General features: G+C 47.4%; 1 protein-coding gene across 3 annotated transcripts in view; it reads left to right on the top strand.

Annotated features, from left to right (window-relative positions):
• Positions 1-21,119, top strand: part of PITPNC1 (phosphatidylinositol transfer protein cytoplasmic 1) — a 255,033-nt gene that overhangs the window by 151,243 nt on the left and 82,671 nt on the right. For all 3 annotated transcript variants that reach the window (XM_004749126.3, XM_004749128.3, XM_004749129.3), the window contains exon 5: positions 12,847-12,918. In XM_004749126.3, coding sequence (XP_004749183.1) covers positions 12,847-12,918 — 72 coding nt within the window. The remainder of the gene's footprint in view (positions 1-12,846; positions 12,919-21,119) is intronic.

The raw sequence follows: 21,119 nt of genomic DNA, 5'->3' as shown, positions 1-21,119 counted from the left end.
CCGCCACACGCTCCCTTCCTTTCCAACCCCCACCGTACTTCTCTCTTTCAGGTTGCACTGCTCTTTTTGGCCACCTTTTTCTTCCTATGCAGCATATTATCAGGGAAGTCATTCTGATTCATCCTCATTCCTATTACTTTTTTTTAAAGATTTTATTTACTTATTTGACAGAGATTACAAGCAGACAGAGAGGCAGGCAGAGAGGAGGAAGCAGGCTCCCTGCCGAGCAGAGAGCCTGATGCGGGACTCGATCCCAGGACCCTGAGATCATGACCTGAGCCGAAGGCAGCGGCTTAACCCACTGAGCCACCCAGGCACCCCTCATTCCTATTATTTACATGAAATCCCTTTCTCCTTCTCTTTGCTTTAAGATAGTAATAATAATAATAATAAGAGTAATTATTATTATTATTATTATTATTCCTCCTCTTCTCCTCCTCTTGCTTGTCCCCCCCCCCCCTTCTCCTCTTCCTCCTCCCTCCCCCACCACCTTGGAACCCAAGAACCCAGTGGAACCTAAAATCTCCCCTTACTTCCTAGGTAGCTTTCCCTGCATGATGACTAAGATTCTGAGTCAGTGGGAGGGACAGCTAGACATACACCTTCTTCAAATTGGTGTGTGTGTGTTGGGGTGGGGGCGCTTGGGTAGCCCAGTTGGTTAAGCATCTCCCTTTGGCTCAGGTCATGATCCCCTGAGTCCCGGATCAAGCCCGTGTTGAGCTCCTCAATGGGGAGTCTGCTTCTCCCTCGCCAACCCCCCCCCCCAATAAATGTCTGTCATTCGGGAGGATGAAACATCCTGATGAAGAATAAAGGAAGTTGGAAGGTACTTTAAGGTCTAGATGTCTCCTAACTGCCTTTACATACAGGTTGACCTCCACCCCCATAGTCTACTCTTTTACAAATAGCACAGTTTGTAGCCCCAGAGTCCAAAAAGATAGTAAATCCCAAATCCTAGACTTGATCGCACTAGCCCTGTGGAACATTCTGGATGTAAGTCTCCTGCTGGTGAAAGTTGGAAACATTTGCAAGTTCATTTTTATTAATGATCCCAGCTCAAGCTGAAATACCCTGTATGGCCTTGGAGTACATTTAATATGATAATATAGACTATAGTACCAGAGAATCAATGTCTTCAGGGGAATTCCATTAGAGAGAAGGTCAAGTCTATATCGGGTTTAATGTTCGTTGATAGCAGAGGACACGTGTGCATGGAGACAGAACAAGATGGCCAGAGGGGAATGCACTGAGTTCTAGATAAAAAGCTAAAAGAAAATGATCTTCAGAAAGTCTGTAAACACTTCGTGTACCCCAAGCCAGTTTCTCAACTGTTCCGTTTAACATTCTTCTTTCCAAGCCTCCTTGGAAAGTTTGTCCTCGGACATGGAAGGATTCTGCCTGATGACCAGGAATAAAATGTTAAGTTATTGAGGTCAATCATTGGTTTTTTCAAACATGGCTTGTCTCAGTCCGGGAGGTTCCATGGATATGCCTCAGCAGCCATCATGTCCCTATATAATGGTTTATTTATAGAAGGACCTCCAGTGCCATTTCAAAAGCAGTTTGAGCTATAAAACCCCATCCCCTCTCAGATCCTTCCTCATCCTGGAACTCTGTGAACAAGTGTGAGGGATGAGACAGGAACCACTTGAAAAAGCTATTTCCCAAACTTCCCACACTTGCACCTCCTCCATTTTCTCAACCATGCTCTTTATAATATGTTCCCCTTTCCGTTAAAGTGGACTCAAGAGAATTTTTTAGAATGCCTGTGACTTCCATTAGATCCCATATAGTTACTTGGGGAGCTCACAGATGTGTTCATTTACTTTTTTATTGGATTTGAATTTTTTCCCTGCTTACTGAAAAAGTAGATGTTTATTATAAAATACAAGCATTATAAAAATGTATATCATGGGAAATGAAAGGACCTCATGATTTCTACTGCTGTCCTCCATGAGAATATTTTGGTGTCTTTCTGCATGTTTTCTGCGCATATACTAATGTGCTTTTTTTAATCATGCTTTTCTTTCCTTTTTATAAAACTGGATCCTCCTCTTTTACTCTTCGCTTTTTTTTTTTAAAGATTTTATTTTATTATTATTTTTTAAGCTTTAATTTATTTATTTGGAGAGAGAGAGAACCCCAAGCTGGGGTGGGGGCCACAGGGAGAGAGAATCTTCAGTAGATTCCCCACTGCATGAGGAACCTGATGTGGGACTTGATCTCATGACCCTGAGATGATGACCTGAGCCAGAACCAAGAGTCCTAACGCTCAACCAACTGAGCCACACCGGTGCCCCTTTAAGATTTTATTGTTAGTAATCTCTATACCCAGGGTGGGCCTCAAATTCACAACCGGGAAATCAAGAGTCACACGCTCCACTGACTGAGCCAACCAGGTGCCCCATAATTTGGTTTTTAATGGCTTTGGAGTTCTCCACAATGTCCTTAACCAGCCCTCTACTGGCAGACTTGGGTTGCTTCTGTGTCTTTCATAGGACCAATAGTACAGCGATGAATATTTTTTCATACGTAATATTTTTTACACCTGAGAATTTATGCCCTTCCTTGAATCCTGAGCAGGATTTTGAATGCACTTCACAGCAGGAATTAACTTAAGCCATCATATTTAAAATCAATTTTTGAAAATGATTGTATTTGAAGGGTACTAGGATATTTTGGCATTTAAAGGAATACCACTGTGAATTTCTTAAATGAATAATTATTTCCCCAGTGTGTCTTTTGAGTAAATGGTTCTTTTTCTTCCTCAGGCTCGTTTGAAGCAGGGCATAACTGTCATTTGGCAGGTGTACACAGCCATATTTGCTTTGCTCTCAGTGGCCACAGGACCCACCGAGAAGCAAACCCTATGCCTTTGTCACCATCACCCCTGACTGAGCCCTCAGCTCCACTAGAAACACTTGTGTGATTTCCTAACACTCAAGAGGCAGCAAGTCGTAGGGTCATGAGCTTGAACTTCCAAGCCAGACAGCTTGGGCTGCGTCTCAGCTCCATCACGTAAATGGGATGTGATTTGGGCCGATGACATCTTACCTGTGAGACAAGGGTGATAGTCGTACATCCCTCCTAGAGCCATGTGAGGGTTAAGAGTTGAGAAAAAATTACTGTTTATCCAATACTTGGAATGGTGCCGTACTGCTGTCATCGTTATCTCAGTGTTACGTCATGTCTGTCTCAGACTGGACATGAGGAATGTTGACTGTGGTTACCTTGCAACATCATTTTGACCCAAAGATAATACCAAAACTTCCCTGGGTTAAGAAACATCATCATTTTGACCCAAAGACATATCAAGACTTCTCTGTGGTTACCTTGCATCATCATTTTTGACCCAAAGGTAATACCAAAACTTCCCTGGGTTAAGAAACACCTGGGTGGGTCTGTCAATTAAGCATCCAGCTCTTGAACTCTGCCCAGGTCTTGACTTAGGGTCGTGAGTTCAAGCCCCGCCTTAGGCTCCGTGATGGGTGTTGACAAACCTGTGTAAAACCTAGAACCTGCCTACCCTGCTGGTGAGAATGTGAAATGCTGTTGTCAGTTTGGAAAACCACCTTGCTCTTCCTCAGAAGGTTAAACATAAAGTTACCATATGGCCTAGCATTCTTACTCTGGGTGTATACCCTACAGAAATGGAAACATGTGTCTCTACAAAAACTTGGCAAGAACGATCATGGCACATTCTTAGTAATAGCGGGAAAGTAGAAACAAATGTCCGTCAGCTGATGAGTGGATAAAGTTTAAGATGGTATGTCCATGTAATGGAGTACTGCTCTGCCATGAAAAGGATGCTAAATCAGAGAATCCAGACACAAAATACCACACATGATGTGACTTCATTGGTATGAAATGTTCAGAGGATACAGATCGGAGAGTGAAAAAGTTAGATTAGGGGTTGCTTAGGGCCTGGGGGATGGGGAGGTGGGAATGGGGAGTGACTGCTCAGAGTATGGGGCTTTTTCTTGGGGGTAAAGAAATTATTCTAAAATCACATTGTGTTAACGGTTACACAGCTCCGTGAATATACTAAGAACCACTGCCTGAAGACTTGAAATGGTCAATAATATGCGATATGAATAAAGCTATTTAAAAAAGAAAAAAAACAGGGGGGCCTGGGTGGCTCAGTCAGTGAAGCATCTGCCTCTGGCTCAGGTCGTGATCCCAGGATCCTGGGATCGAGCCTCATGTCAGGCTGCCTGCTCAGCGGGGAGCCTGCGTTCCCCTCTCCCTCTGCCTCTCCCCCTGCTCATGCTCTTTCTTGCTCGCTCTTAGATAAAAAGTAAAATCTTTACAAAAAAAAAAAAATGGAAAAATCAAGTCCTGGCTTCAGGGGTGGGCTCTGGGGGCGCCACTGACTTTGCGAGAGCACATCATGAGTCCAGGGGCCTGGAGTCCATTTTTAACAGACGCACCATGAGGCGTCATTCAGAAAGTTCTAGAAATCTACTGTGAGAGGAAGCAAAGGGGATTTTTACTTTACTTTGTAAACTGATGTAGGGCAGGATCAATACGCTTTTAGCTCATGGTTTTCATCAAGCTCCGGGAGCTGAGGGAGGACAGCATGACCATAATGGTGTTCCTTGTCGTGGACGGTGCTCATTTCTTCCAGAAGTCTGGCCCCTGCCACGCCTGGAAGGTGCAGGCCACCCCCTGGAGAGCCTCAGACTGGACTCCCCAGGTCCGGTCTCTACCGCCCCCATCCCCTCTGCCCGTGCACGTGCGCGGCCTGCAGAATGGGCTTCCAGCACCCGCCGCCGGAAACTATGAAATTCCCACGGGCTTGCCCCTTTCTCTTTAAGACTTGCTTCCATCTAGTTTTCTTCTCATAAGTGTTTCTTATTGCCATGGCAACCCTAATCAATCACCGGGCTAAAAATAGCTCTTTCATGTTTCCGAAACATGTCTGTAGTGAATTGAAAATCCAGCCCCGCCGTGCTGGTTGCCCCGGCCGCTCCCCTTTCCCGACACTGGCCCCGGGAGTGCTGGGTCTGGAAATGACTGTTGCAGCGGGCCAGGTACTCCACTGGTTTTTCCTGGTGTTCTCCTTCCCCAGAGTCTCTCATCACTTCCCAGAGACACAAGCCCGCGCTCTCCCGTGTTCCGCAGAGACCCCCTCGCTTTCCTGCGCACTTGGCTTCGGGTGCTGGGAGTTTCCCAAGTGCGCGGTAATGGCCGTGGCCACCATTGCCGGTGGAGGCGAAGCTGCGTGCGTGGCTGCTGGGTCCAGAAGAAGCTGCTTGTAGCAGGAGCCGATGCTAGCGGCCCTCGTGAGACTTTTCTGGCTCTGGAGGATCTAAGCGAGAAAATCAAAGAGGAGATGACAGGAGAGCTTTGCCTCGTGTCTCTCTTGTCCCCGTGACACTGCTACTATTTTTAGGGCGTTAGGGGGCAAAACAAACCCTGCATGGAATAAAGTGAGTATCAGGGGCAATTCTCCTGGCCGAGCTGCTTTTCTAGTCAAGAAGAGAGAGGGGGGGAAAAAAGATTCTTCATGAGAAAGAAGATTCCAGATCTTGAATGGGCCCAGGGGAGGAAGGCAAGCAGGGAGGGGCTGACGTGACTCATGAGGTCCCCCGGGCTCCAGGGGATTCGGGCACGTTACTGCCTCTCTCCCTTCTTCATCTTCCTGCTCTAGAGTCACTGGCCTGGTCTTCCGCCTGAAGCAGGGTCATCTCAGGGGACCCCTGGGGCTCCCAGATGCTGGTGGTTTTTTTTTTTTTTTTTTTTTTTTTGGATGCTATTTCTCAACTTGTCTGAGCCTCGGTTTTTGTAATAAGGCTGAGTGAACGAGAAGGAATAAAGCCTTTTACGTCTAGGAAAGAAGGGAGTCCACAGGGATCCTGGTCGTGTTCTTGTTGCCTGGCCTGAAGTTGGCAGGGGGTCGTAGAAAGCAGAAAAGAGGTCGGGGGAGCAAGCCCTGCCCACAGAAGCAGGAGCTGCTTCAGGCCGTTAGGAAGGACAAAGACAGGGAGAAGACATCCCACACGTCCTCAACAGCACAGCAGGGGCAGGAGGCAGAGTGAGGCCAGGACAGCGTAAATCTGCTCTGTGGTGTGTGGTGTGGCCACCACATCTTGGGAAGGACCCGTCGCCAGGTGTCCTCTTGTTGCCACCACCCCTCCAAGTCCACAGTCTCCCCGCGTGACCGTGCATGTGTGCAGGGAAGATCTCCCCACCCCAGCCTTTTCCTTCCCACAGAGCCCGTGGGATCCCACGGGCAGGGGTGCAGTGGGCTGGGTACCCGTCCCACCAGCCACTGCCTGGCCCTTTGCTCGATCATTCCACCTTCACACCACAGTGATGCGGTTGGTACCGTGTCCATTTTGTGGAGGAGAAGACTGAGGCTCAGAGGGATCAAGGAATTTCCTCGGAGTCATGGAGTTTGTGAGGAAAGCAGCTGAGCTTTGAACTAACGTCTGTTTCACTCCAAAGCCTGTGCTCTTTCTACCGGATTCCTGCTTCCTGTGGGCGAGGCGGGTCCTGCCCCATTGGGACACCTGCCCGTGGCAAGCTCAGTGCCATCGGTTACTGGCAGACGTCACCCTGGGCCATAAGCAGTGTCATCGACAAACCCGCCGACTTCCGCAGCCGGAGCTACTAAGTTAGACGAGCACAAATCCCCTGTTTTCCTGAGACCTTTGCAGACTGCCACGGAGTGATTTTTTTACGCAGATGAAAGCCAAACGGGTGATTCTTGAGGTTAGGTATTCTTACTGGTTTTCCTGTCGCTGCACAACAAATTCCCCACAAACTTAGCCACTTCAGACACAAATGTATTATCTCAGAGTGTCTGCCGGGCCCAGGTTAGCTAGGTCGTGGCTCAGAGTCTCACTAGGCTGGGCCCCAGTCTCATCTGAGGCCCAGGGTCCTTTTTTAGGCCCCCTGGTTGGCGGGTTTCAGTTTGTTGCTGTTAATAGGACCGAAGTCCAGTTTTCTAGTTGGCTGGCCTCCAGGGGTCTTTCGCAGCATCTGGAAACTTCCCTGGCGCTAGCCCCATGGCCATCTCCCCACATGGCCACTTACTTCTTCCAGAGCAGCCAGAATCTCAGCTTCTTCAAAAAAGAATTTATATAATGTACTATCATCTGATTGCCTTGGTAATCTAATCAAAGGGCACTATCCCATTATTCTCAGAGGTCTTACCCACACTTTGGGGGGAGGGATTGGGCTAGGTGTATATCCCAAGGGCTGAGAGTCTTTTTTTTTTTTTTTACTTTTTTAAAGATTCTATTTATTCATTTGACAGACAGAGATAACAAGTAGAGAGAGAGGAAGGGAAGCGGGCTCCCTGCTAAGCAGAGAGCCTGACACGGGGCTCGATCCCAGGACCCTGAGATCATGACCTGAGCCCAAGGCAGAGGCATTAACCCACTGAGCCACCCAGGCACCCCCCAAGGGCTGAGAGTCTTGGGGGCCACCTGAGAATTCTGCCTGCCATGAGTATTTTAGTCTTTCTATGAGCCAAACGGGACTAAAAGCATTCAGTGCTCCCAAGTAACTGTGCCATAGAGAGCACAGGAATCTTCTGAATCCCTTGACGCCTTCCAGTTGTACCAGTGGATGAAACTCCTAGTGTCTCCCTTCAGAAGAGACACATTCCAGTTGGTTGTGTCAAGGTTCCCAATTCTGTCTTCTGCTCCCACACTCCTGATGATGGTTCCTTCAGTGGCATGGAATCCCCCTCTTTGGTGTAAATGTGTCCGAATCTTCAGGGGATAGGACATGTTTGTTTGGAGGAAGTCCAAGGTTGGAAGGTGGGGTTCCCTTGAGATAGCTGAGGGTGCCCAGGTGAGATGGTATATTCCTGGCTAGAACAAAGCCCTTAGTCACAGAAAGCAGAACTGAAACAGAAGCTTTCAGACTGGAATGTCTGGGGACTTGTGGCAGTGACGGCAGGGAGTAGGGAAGAATCCCCCTGAGGGAAAGGTTGCAGCTTATCTTCTGACGGGTGAGCCAGACACCGAGCCAGCTGTGGAGATAGAAAAGGAGATAAGTGTGTGACAAAGGTACAAACAGAATGCTCCCTGTGCGCAGGGGAATCATCATTCTGACGTGGGATGTGAGATGGTCTGGGGGTGAGATTTAGGAAGGAGGCTTCAGGCTGAAAATGCTGTGGGCAGCAAAAAAAACATGGCGGTCAGATGTGTTCCAGGGACTGGCGAGTGGTCTTCTGGGACTGGCTGGGAGGAATATAGGGCAGAGCCATGAAGAAAATTAGGGTATCAACAGAGGATTCTGTTGATACAGAGGTTTTGCTTTTAAGGAGGGAAGCTGACCCAGCAGGATTTGGGCTTTCATTGGATGTGATGGGTGAGTGTAGTGGGTTCAATGGTGTCCCCTCAAAATTCATGCCCACTGGAACTTTTGAGTGTGACCTTTTGGAAATAGGGTCTTTGCAGATGTAATTAGCTTCAGACCTTGAGATCCAAGATGAAATCACACTAGGAATAGGATGGGCCTAAATCCAGTAACTGGTAGCTTATAAAAAGAGGACACCCAGGGAAAAGAAGGTGATCTGAAGGCGCAGGAAGAGGTTGGAGCAGCCACAAACCAAGGGACACCTGGGGCCACCAGAAGCTGGAAGAGACAGGGAAGGGTTCTCCCTGGACCCTTCAAAGGGAGCAGTACGTTGTCAACACCTTGATTTTAGACTTCTGGCTTCTAGAACTAAGGGTGATAAGCCACACCGCTCATAGCCGTTTGTTATGGTGGCCCTCGGGTGATCGTGGGGGGCAGGAGAACATTTGAACTCAGTGTGGACCTTCCAGTTTGGATGCTGCAGGACCCTTGTTGGGGATGGCCGGTGGGTAGCTGGACATGGGAGAAGAGCAGGTGGCATTAGAGAGATCAGCCTGAATGTGGTCGCAGCAAAGTGACGGGCAGGTGAGATCACCAAGGGAGGGGGTTCAGAGCAAGAAAATAGGGCCGAGGCCAGACCCTAGGAGACCCCTCCATTGAAGGTGGCATTCTTGGCTCATGTTAAACAGTGTAGAGAGTTCCTCAGGGTGTGGACAGGGAAGCGGTGCTGGTTTGAAAATTCTTGGACCCTCGGTCATTTCCATACCCTGCTGCTCTGGTTGAGAAGAGGGAGAGGTGAGAAAGGGCAGACCGGAGGCCTGGGCTACTCTTTTCCTTGTTTTGTTTTTTAAAGATTGCATTTATTTACTTGACAGAGATAGCGAGAGAAATCATGCACAAGAGGGGGAGTAGGAGGCAGAGGGAGAGGTAGACTCCCCGCTGAGCAAGGAGCCCAATGCAGGACTATATCCCAGGACCCTGGGATCATAACCTGAGCCGAAGGCAGATGCTTAACCTGCTGAGCCACCCAGGCACCCCATGTGCTACTCTTTTCATAGAGTTAGATTGTGGACACAAGGAGACATGCCTTTAATTGTAGATGAAGGAAGGAACATCCGTGAAGGAACTTGATACCCATATTTTAGGAATATGACACTTTTCATGATGTTTTTTAGTCTGCAGGAAGGAAGCCAGGAGAAATTGCAAATAATCGATGAAACACGTTTCCAGAGAAGAGACTTACAAATATTTTTTTGTTGTGCATCTGCTATGCGCCAGGCCCTGTGCTGGGGTTTGCCAGAATGATGTTACGGATCTTCTCAACACTCCTATGGAGTAGAGAAGGGTGGACCCCGTTCTGTCGCGGGGAAACTGAGGCTGGGAATGCCACAATAATTGGCTCAAGTCCAGATTTGAGCCCTGGTCTGTTGCTCTCTGTCTCAGTTCTCGTTAACATGATTTTCCACTGGAATGCAGAAAGCAGCGTCTTTCTCTGATTCACAAAGAAGAAGCAGCAGCATAAAGAAATGAGCAGATCTGCAGTGGAAGAGAGAGAAGTTCTGGGTGTTTCTGTCACATGGTCTTACCAAACTATGAGTTAAAATTATCTGCTGTAAGAGAGGAAGAAGGAAGCCCAGGGGGTCTAGAGAAGGGAAGGGATTCAGGATAACCTCAGAAGCCAGCCAGGAGGCATGAAAAACCTTGGGTAATCGCTAAGACTCTACTAGGATTAGTGGACTGGGTTTTTAGGGCAGCTAACGTGTGTCGGGTGAGCAGAACCAGATCTCAAGATGGACTTCTAGCCAGAAAGATTTTAGTGACAGCTCTGAAAATGCTCCAGGCCAGATGTCGTCCTGATTTTAACACCACACCTCCACGGCTTGGAGAACCAGCCACTGGATATCCCAAGGCAATGATCAGTCCCAAACCCCTGCTCCACGAAAAGACCCTGACCAGCCTAGAGTGGACCTGTCCCATCCGTGTATCCGTGTATCCCCTTACAGCCCCCCAACCCCGCCCCCTAGCCAAACCAGGTGTACTCCCAGCCTCTGGCAGGGTTACCATTTCTGATATGAAAATAACCTAAGTCCTTGACTCAAAAAAATAACAGCATCTGGTAATTTGCATACGAGTTTTGCATTTCATATTTGGGCTTAATATCCAAATGCAAAAATTCATTTTGTTCGACCTTAGTTAAGTGGTTTAGGGTTCAACCGATAAAAACTCCTCGTGGAGTGCTCCATTCTGATGCAGTCAGACTCAGCTCCCCGCCCAGGACGACTGTCCTCTTGCCATCTGGCACTGTCCCCGCCCTGCACTGATCCTCCTGTGAATTATGGGTTAAAAAGGACCAATCAGTTTGCCGGAAGGCTTGATATTTTTAAAAGGGTCTCAGGAGGTGCACCTGCCCAAGTTCCCATGTCAAGCAAGAGCTTCTGCTGTGGGCCTCTGAGCCCCTCCGATTCCTCCAATGTCTTGATTCGTGTTGATCAGCCCTGCCTTGGACATCCCCTGGACTGCGTGTGTGTGTGTGAGGGCAGCAGCTGTGAAGTGAGGGTTTTGAGAGGACACAGCAGAGAAGGTGTTAATAATCACAGAGCTTCATTCTCCTTAAAGACAATTACTGGGATTGATTGTTTCTGTGTTTCCTTAGTCACGGTTCAGCTTGCTTGTTTGACTTGGATTAAGACAGATGAATGCCGAGTGCACACAGTCACGTGATGTCAGAATTATCAATGGCACGTCCAAGGCCTCTGCTTCCTCCTACACATGCTGCTAGGGTTCTCCGCTGCGCTGAAGGGGGATCCTGGACTAGGGGGCGATGAAGCACATGGGGCGAAGTATCGTAGACTTCTGAATTTTAGCTAATGCACACTGTTTTCTTCCCATGTGCGGGGTAATGAGATGGTTTTCCAGTGAAAGCTGGCACCTACATCCCCCTGGAAGGCTTGCCAAACACAGATGCCTGGGGTGGGGCAGGGGGCGCCTGGTGGTAAGCGTCAACTTCTTGACTTCGGTTTATGTCTTGATTGGCTTAGGTCATGCTATTAGGGTTGTGAGATCGAGCCCCATGTCAGGCTCTGTGCTCAGTAGGGAGTGTGATCGAGGATTCTCTTTGTGCACCACCCCCCCGTTTCTAATAAATAAATAAATCTTTAAACACACACATACATACACACAGATGCCTGAGCCCTTTCCCTAGACCTTCTGACCCAGTGAGTACAGGGTTGGGCCCAAGAATTTGCATTTCTCGCTGGTTCTAGAACGCTGCTGCTGTAGCGGTTTTGAACACCCCACTTTGAGAACCAGCGGGATAGTGATGAACAGCATGGACATGGGGACCAAGGCCACCAGCCTTATAATCTGGACATGACTGTTTACGAGCTATGTGATTGTGGGCCATTTACTCAACCTCTCTGTGTCCCTGTTCCCTCATCTTGAAAGCAGGGATCATCCTGGTATACCTACTCCATGGCATGTTTATGAGGAATAAATGAACGAGAACTTGAACGCGCTTAGACCAGCGCCTGGTATATGGAATACGTGTTCCATGTGTGTTGGATACATCAGTAAAGGAGCCAGACTCAAGATTGTGGGCGTATCAGCCAGTCTCATTTCTCTGACACCTGCAGCTCCCGGTGGAGTTGCTGGGTCATTTTCGCCATTAGCCTCCAATCCCGTCTCTTGTGGCCAGGAAAGTGAATGCCCAGCAGGAGGAGGTTACATCAACAGCCGTCAGAATCCTCTTCTCAGGCTACCTTAACCCTTAACATCTACTTAATACACAGACGGTGACTCATGGAGCCTGGACGACGGTAGGGCAGTGTGCTTTTGGGGTTTCTCTCCCCTGTGCTGCCGAAAAGAGGGGATGCCCTTTATGTCAAGCTCAGCTACAGCCTCATTCTGATGGCTCTCCTATGTTGAACACGTCCCCTGTGCCTAGCAGTTACGTGTTTTACACATATGATTTGATTGAACCCTCAAAACGTTACTATATGCAATAATTATTACCCCCATTTCCATGCTGCCAGGGTTCAGAAAATGTAAATGATGTGACTCCCGGTCACAGAGCTGCCAGGTGATAAACTCAAAACCAAAATCCGGGTGTGTCCAACGTCAATAATGTGTTATCTTCAAGTTCTCCTACCGTATACCACCGCCCTAGCTGTCTATGCACATTGATATGAAGGTTAAGGCTGGGTCCCCAGATATCCAGCAGCAGGCAGTAAGCACCCCAGCATTGGAACTGCCTGTTTCAGGGGTTTGCTTTTCAAAAGCCTGTCATAGGACTCAGAGAACGTACTCCTTTTGGAAATGGACAACTCTGGCCTGACTTCTGGGTACAAGTGTGTTCATGTTGCCAAAGGCGGCTTTCTTCCTGAATTTGGATATTGACCTAGTATCTTCACATTACTGATCGGGAGTAGTGCACCCAGCACGATGGTCAGGAGAGGGTCCAGAGATGTACGGTGAATGTGAAGAGAGGAAAAAATGGTATGCTAATGGAACTTTACTTTTTTCCCCCCATAGTGTTCCTTTCTGCCGAAATTCTCCATTCATATAGAAACCAAGTACGAAGACAACAAAGGAAGCAACGACCGCGTGAGTAGTGCGCCCCCCCCCAACCCCCACCACCCTGGTTCCGTACTGTGCCCTCAGCCTCTGGGCTCCGAGAGTTAATGACAGTTTCTTGGCCCCATGGGTGCTGAGGGCCAGCGGCAGGATCTGTGCCTGGGACCTTGGAGAAGGTCTGGCATTTGCTTTCTGGGGCGATTTCCCTATTATTTCTCCCTGGAATTTCTTGGTGGCCCAGCTTTCTTTCCAGCTTTGTGTCCTCTCTGCAGGCCTCTGTGCAGAAATCTTGGTGACCCAGAATGGTTGTCATTGGTGTATCAGGGGGAGGTGGGGACCTCGAACTCCAGGATTTGCTTTCTGATCACTGGATTGAGCGTACATCTTCTCAGTGACTGTTAACATTTACTTGGAAAAATGATTATGGGGCGCCTGGGTGGCTCAGTCAGTTAAGTGTCTGCCTTTGCCTCAAGTCGTGATCCCGGGGTCCCGGGATCGAGCTCCATGTTGGGCTCCCCGCTCAGCGGGGAGTCTCCTTCTCCCTCTGGCCCTCCCCCTGCTCATGCTCTCTCAAATAAATGAAACCTTAAAAAAAGAAAAGAAAAGAAAAATGAACACTATCAAATATCTGTGTACATCCTGTATGGATTTTCTGGACTATGCTTATGTTCACATAAGTACACTAATAGATATCCCACATTAAAATCAGCGTACCTGTCCTGCAAAGTACTTACCTTATGGGACAAGCCAATTCTTTCTAGATTTCAGCCCCATACCTTATTAATATTGGTGAGAATCCATCTTCTGACCTGGCTTTTACCCCAGCCTCTTTCTGTTGGGGCCATGTCATTGGGAGTTGCCTTCTCTTTGGGAGTGGATGTTTTGATGATTCAAGAGCCTCACCCCAAGATTGGGCTCTGGGTTCCATCAGGACCCACTGAGGGAAGAGCCTGGCTCTAGAGGCTACAGAGCTTTACCTATTCATCTCTCCTCCATTTACGTGTTCTGCGTTTGTGGAGATTGATGAAGATGGAGACTGTGTCATAACGGTCAAGAGAGCCTTTCCTGGGCGCCTGGGTGGCTCAGTGGGTTGAGCCGCTGCCTTCGGCTCGGGTCATGATCTCAGGGTCCTGGGGTCGAGTCCCGCATCGGGCTCTCTGCTCGGCAGGGAGCCTGCTTCCTCCTCTCTCTCTCTCTGCTTGCCTCTCTACCTACTTGTGATCTCTATCTGTCAAATAAGTAAATAAAATCTTTAAAAAAAAAAAGAGAGCCTTTCCTGACAAGGTGACCTCTTTGGAGCCTTCCCAGAGCCCAGGGAATGCAGACCAGGATGCAGGAGGACGTCGTGGGGGCACCTAAGTGCCACGAGGCAAGAGCTATAAGGACTCACAAACATCATCTACTTGAACTCGTTTTTCCAGGTGAAAACAGTCCCTGAAAAGAACTAAGAAACCCTTTAGAAAGAACCGTTTTTGGCCAGGCCTACATTATGGTTCTTTGTGTCAACATCTTCTAGAAATCTCTTCTAGAAAGTTCCTGCCTGGGATGCCTGGGTAGCTCAGTTGGTTAATCACCTGCCTTCAGTTCAGGTCATGATTCCAGGGTCCTGAGATCCAGTCCCGCATCAGGCTCCTTGCTTGGTGGGGAGCCTGCTTCCCCCTCTCCCTCTGCTTCTCTGATAAGTAAATAAAGAAAGAAAATGTTAAAGAAAGAAAAAAAGAACAGGAACAAATCCTTCTGGAAGGTACAGGTATATTTGTGGGGGAACACAGGTTGTTTTTTTCAAAGTGGAGTCTACCTGGACAGAGCTGGAGTGGCTCCCAGGGGGCGTCACTCAAGAACTCGGTTTCACACCAGCTCGGTGTGGGAGGACACTCATTCCTTCGCCGTTCCCAGCAAGGGCGTGTCAAGCACCTTCTCTGTTGAGTATTGAGTGTGTATCACGTCTCATACATGGTATTAAAAATGTAGACTCATTCCTCAAACTTCAGGTAATCGTAGCTTAGCTGGAGGAAAAACCAACATAATAAATAAAGACATAGGGCACCTGGGTGGCTCAGTTGTTAAGCATCTGCCTTTGGCTCAGGTCCTGATCTCAGGGTCCTGGGATCGAGTCCCGAGTCGGGCTCCCTGCTCGGTGGGAAGCCTGCCTCTCTCTCTCTCCACATTGCCTGCTTGTGTTCCCTCTCTTGCTGTGTCTCTCTATGTCAAATGAATAAATAAAATCTTTTAGAAAGAAAGAAAAGAAAGACAGACATAAGCACAATAGTGGGCTTCCCTCCGTTCAGCATAGAGTCGCCACTGCTAATCCCTCACATGGAAAAAGCTTAAAAAGCAACATTCAGTTATGTAGTCCCCCCTTCCCTGTGGGGGACACATTCCAAGACCCCCAGTGGATGCCTGAAACCACAGATAATACCAAACCGCCCATACACCTGTTTCTGCTTACATACCCATACCTGTTATAAAGTTTAATTTATAAGTTGGGCACAGATAAAAGATTAACAGCAACAGCAATCAAACAGAGGAATTAGAACAAAATTCTAATATAGGAATAGGATCTCTCTCACTCTCTCAGAGCATCTCACTGCACCATATTCTTCTTGTGACGATGTGAGGTGATGAAATGCCCACGTGATGAGATGACAGTGGATGACATAGGCAGAGTGTTGTACTGTCAGGGCTGCTGTTGACCTTCTGATGATAGGTCAGAAGGAGGTTCATCTGCTTCCAGACCACAGTTGACCACACGTAACTGAATCCATGGAAAGTGAAATGCGGATAAGGGAGTTTTGACTGTATTTGCAGGGACTGACTTGGCTGGTACCTGGTCGCTTCCTCTTCTTGAACTAAGTTAAGAAACCTGGAGGTTTTCCGGGGTCTGCACACTACTTTTTTTGTAAATCAAGTTTTGATAGAACACAGCCACACTCATTTGTGTGTGATCGAAGGTGTTTTCCTGCTGTAACAGCAGAGATGCCTTCTTGCAACCGAGCTCATATGGCCCCTTAATCCTAAACTGTTTATTGCCTGAAAAAAGTTTGCTGACCCCGGGTTGGAGAGACTCAAGTCAAAACAGCACCCCACAGGTCTCAGAATTTGACCCAATCAATAGATGTCACCCACTGTCCTAGCCGAATACCTTCTCCAGAATTCCCGAACTTTCCAGGGGAGAGAAGAATGCAACTGGCTGGGGTACTGGCCTTGGTCAGTTTAGGTTCCCCAACCATTAGCATCCCTGAGTGGTTGATAACCTCGAGGGAAAAGTTGAGGACCACCTCCTCGTCAGCAGCCTGAAATAAGAGGTGCGTTGGTGGCCAAGCACATCAAAACCTCAATGTCTAAAGGAATGTTACATCACCCTTAAACTTGAGCCCTTGTAAAAGGACTTTACTGATTGGAAAATTAACACACGGTTATTAAAACTTGGGAAATGCAAAAGAGCACCACTCCCCCCGCAAAAGAAAAGAAAATCCAATAGTTTTTCTGTAATTCAGAGATTACTGCTGATGGCACTTCATGGTACAGATCACTATAAGTTTTTTTAGACAATTGCCCCAAAACTGAATCACACAGAAATGCCATTTTTAACATACCCTGAAGTATCCTTCCCTGTATGATTTTATTTTATTATTTTTTTAAGATTTTACTTATTTATTTATTTGACAGAGAGATCACAAGTAGGCAGAGAGGCAGGCGGGAAGCAGGTTCCCCACTGAGCAGAGAGCTGGATACGGGGCTCGATCCCAGGACCCTGGGATCATGACCTGAGCCGAAGGCAGAGGCTTTAACCCACTGAGCCACCCAGGCACCCCTCTGTGTATGATTTTAAATGGCTGCACTGTATTCCATACTTAAGTGTACTCGCCAGACACTGGATACTGAAATGGGCTTGACCCTTTTAACGTTTTGATGTGGCTGAGGACCATCAAGGAAAGGCTGATACAGAGCAGACGTCCCTGAATTACGTTAACCGGCGCAGTCTGAAAACACAGCATGGGGAACGTTTTCAAATGTCTTTTAGTCTTTATAAACACATTCCCTTGCTTTCTGTTTTTCCCTGGGCTTCTGACCTCACGAGTAGGTAAAACCTGCCCCATTGCAGAGGTGTGAGGACATGTGCAGGCTCACCAAGATCCTTATAGGTGGATAGGACTAGCGTGATCTTCTGGTATATTCTCTGCTCAGTTCAGCTGGTCCAGAAAAATGGACATGGTTGTCATTTCATTATCCTGTACCCCTTTGCGGTGCGTGCTAAGTTCTTTTCACTACTCTGGTAGGACCTTAAAATCCCAGGTTAGCCACCTGAAAGCCAGGATCCGTGGTTGGCATCAACGTCCTCCGTCCACATCCTCTGTCCGTGCTCTCGGAGATTTAATCCGGCCCATAAAAGAAGCGCGGAGCCCCTGGGTGCTGGTAGGCGGTCCTTGTCAAGACAGTTTGCTTCCTCTGGGAGAAATGCCAGCCCTTGTCCCCTGTGTTGCCTCCTCCTCCCCAGTTTACTGACTCTGAGACCACTCAGGGGCCCCACACCACATGGCACCCAATTTGCCCACTTTCCCATCCGAGCCTCTGCCTGGCTCCACTCCACAGAACCCCAGGTCTTGCTTCAGAGGCCGCAGGGTCAGACAGACCAGCCCTGGCTTGATCTGACTTCTTGGCCCATTCTCCTTCCTCCAATTACCATATCCAAAAGCAGCTGTTGGGTCACCCACCTGCTTCGAGGTTGGTCCCAGGGAGGCGGAAAAGGAAGACTTCACTGGTTTTCGTTCACACTTGTTAATGCTTCAAAACCAGAGCATGGCAAATATGTATTTACGTAATAATGCTTTCGTTGTTAAAAGCCAACTTTGTCCAGGGGTTCAAAGCTAGAGCCTCAAGCAGATGGTGTGTGCTGGCACACTCTTTTTCTGTCCAGGGAGGAGTCCAGAGTTGCTGGTGGGAAGCAGAATGGCTAGAGAATGTTGTGAAGTAGCGGGTATTTCTCTGGTCTCATCGCTTTGCCAAATTATTTAATAAACTCAGTTTATTTCTTTGCATTTTCTGGGAGTATAGTCTTATCATTCAGCTAGCATCCTTCATACCGTTATCTGCATCCTGTTTCCTCCCCTACCTGCCAAAAACTTAATGAAACTGATGACGGACGATAAGAAGCAACAATTAAATTGAAAGACGCTAGTGATAATCATATTGATTAGTGATTGAAGAGAGTACATGTTGTTATCCCATTATCAATCACTGTACAAGTCATTTTTTTACATGACCCCATATCTAGTTTAAAAAAAAAAATAGTAGTGGGATGACTAGCTATAAATATCTTCTCCTCGTTAAAATAAAACTCATATTTATGATTGTGAAAACCTGTAAGTTGTGATTACATTAACCAGGACACAGTGGGAAAGTTGTCTTAAATTGAAGCCCATTTATTTTGTGCACATAATAATGAGAATTATTTAGGTTTTAATTAGCACTGGGGAAGACGGCACCATGCCAAGGTAGGGTTCTGTTGTTTGTCCGAGGCCATAAATCTAGATCTGGGAGAGAAGGTGTTTTGCACACGTGTGACAGCTGCTGCCGGGTTACTGTGGCTCCGTGGGGTTAATGGGGAGCAGACTCGCCTTTATTTCCTCTTCCAAACAACGTCAGCACCGTTTAAAGCAGTGGCTCTCAACCTCGGCTGCACATTGGAGTTACCTGAGAAATTTGAACAACAGCTCCTGGCTGAGTTCCATTCCTCTGGGATTCTGATTTCATTGGTCCTGGTTGCAGACTGGTCTCAACCAGCCAGCACACAAGAAGGATAGAACATCGTCCCTCTAGGAATGCTGAATTCTCCAGTTGGAAGTGTCTGGAGCTTTACAGAGCCCATCCTCCAGTTAAAGGAGGGGAGATAGAAACCACCACCCCGGTTACTCCCATTCAGGGATCTAGACGGATGATTCTCGATGGCGGCCACATAGTAAAGTCACCGGGAAGCTTTGGCTCTCATTGATATCACTGTCCCGATCCCTGGGGTCCTGATTTCATCGGTCAGGGGTGGGGTCCAGGCAGTGGGATTTGTAAAGCTCCCCCAGGTGAGTCTTAGAGATGTCAAGGCAGACAAGGATAGATTTAAAAGCAAATTAAGTGCTCCTTAAACCGACTGTGAAGACTTAGGAAATCAGGGTCTCCTAATTTCTTCACTTCTTCATACCCCTGGAAACAGACTGGTTTACAGAAAGCATGTTTATATAACCACGAGCACCACACACACACACACACACACAGTAGAAGAGCCTTAGGGCACCGTATTTATTCTTGTTTGGCCATTATTCCTCAGCAACAAAACTCCTCAGAGCAGATGGAAAGAATGCCCGGCTTAGTTCCTGGAAATGTGAGTCTGGGTCCTTCACAAAGCTCTCCTCCGAGGCTCCCTGACAGTGATACGTGGATCTGTTCAGTTTCTAATTGTAATCAAAGAACACAAAGTCGTTCTCTGTGAGACAGAAAGATCCGTATTGAGGTCCCAGCTGCGTGACCTTAGGCAGTGGTTTCTTTATCAAGAAAAGAGAGTAAATAATGCTTGCGTCATGGTTTGGAGGATTCGGACAGGTTCATTTACCTGGAAGCCCTTCATGAACTGTAAAGTACCATGAAAATATTAGGTGCTGCTGCTTTTACGGTCATACCTGGGAATTTACTGTACTGGTGATTTCCGGACGAGACTCTCCTTTCGTCTGAATTGCCGGTAAGCCATTTCTTGTTCCACACATGTTGAGAGTGCTGGTGGGCCAGGCATTACAAGAAGCAGTGAGGATATGTAAATAAGACAGAGAAGGCCTCCACTACCCCTGGAGTGGGGGAAAGCAGATAATAAGCAAGTCAACAATTCCAACTATAAATGCAAAGCAGGCAAGAAATAGGGTGGCAGGGTGCTTGGCTTGAAGCCAAGTGGTCAGGAAATGCCTCTCAGAGGAAGTGACAGGTCCAGCTGAGACGTGAGCTTGAAAGAAGCCAACCATCTTCGGGGTTGTCCAGGAAAGGAGAGTGTTAGGGATTGAGTTGTGTCCTCTCAGAATCCCGACACCGAAGTACCTCAGAATGTCACTGTGTTTGGAGATCAGACTTTGAGGAGGTGATTAAGTTAAATGAGGCCACTGGAGTGGGCCCAAATCCAACCTGGTTCACATTTCACCAGATTTTACCACTGTTCTAGAATCCAGTTCCAGAGGCCACGTTACTTTACATCATTTATGTGTTTAAATGTTTGCTCTGGCCTTAAAGAAGAGGAAACTTGGACACACAAAACTCAGGGCGCATGAGTCCAGAGTGAGAGGACTGTGTGAGAAGCACAGCAAAAAGATGGCTACCTACAGTCTGAAGGAAGATGTCTCGGAAGGAACTAAACCAACACTTTGATTGTGGACTTTTAGCCTCCAGAACTGTGAGAAAATAGGATTAGGTTTTTTAAGCCACTCAATCTCTTATATTTTGTTATGATGGCCCTAGCAAGCTAATATAGGCACAATAAAGGCCAAGGCCTCAGCCTCTGACATGGCCTGGAACATTCCAAAAAACCAGTGGCCAGGCCATTAGCTGGTAGGAAATGAGTTTTGTGGGTTTTTCTTTTTCTTCTTCTTTTTTTTTTCTTTTAAGTATCAGGGGCGCCTGGCTGGCTCAGTAGGAAGACCTTGTGACTCTTGATCTCAGGGTCGTGAGTTCGAGCCCTACACTGGGATTACTTAAGTAAACAGACTAAAAAAAAAAAAAAAAAACGTATTGGGAGCCAGATGATGTAAGACCTATGAGCCCATGGCAAGGAGTTTGGATTTTAGTGCAGTGGGAAGTTATGCAAGGATTTTAAACAAAGGCAAAGCACGATATTTATGGAGTTTTGAAATAAACTTTTTGGTTTAGAATAATCTTAAATATACACTAAAGTTGCAAAGGTGGTACACAGAGTTCGTCTAGGCCCTTTACCCAGCTTTCCCTAGTGTTGACATCATATGTGACCCTGTTAACATTTCTCAAAACCGCGGACCTGGTTCACATTTCACCAGATTTTCCCACTGTTCTAGAATCCAGTTCAAGAGACCACTTTACTTTACATCATTTATGTGTTTAAATGTTTGCTCTGGCCGTTCTATGGGGAATGGAGGTGAAGAGAGCAAGACAGGAAGCAGGGAGTCTAGTTGGCAAGTGATTGCAATCATTCAGACCAAAGATAATGTGGCTTGGGCTGTAGAGCTGAC

The sequence above is a fragment of the Mustela putorius genome, unplaced genomic scaffold (assembly GCF_011764305.1).
Source record: "Mustela putorius furo isolate JIRA1106 unplaced genomic scaffold, ASM1176430v1.1 tig00000487_pilon_pilon_pilon, whole genome shotgun sequence".
NCBI lineage: Eukaryota > Metazoa > Chordata > Mammalia > Carnivora > Mustelidae > Mustela > Mustela putorius.
Note: the sequence above shows the minus strand (reverse complement) of the source record. Positions and strands in the feature narration are given on the sequence as shown.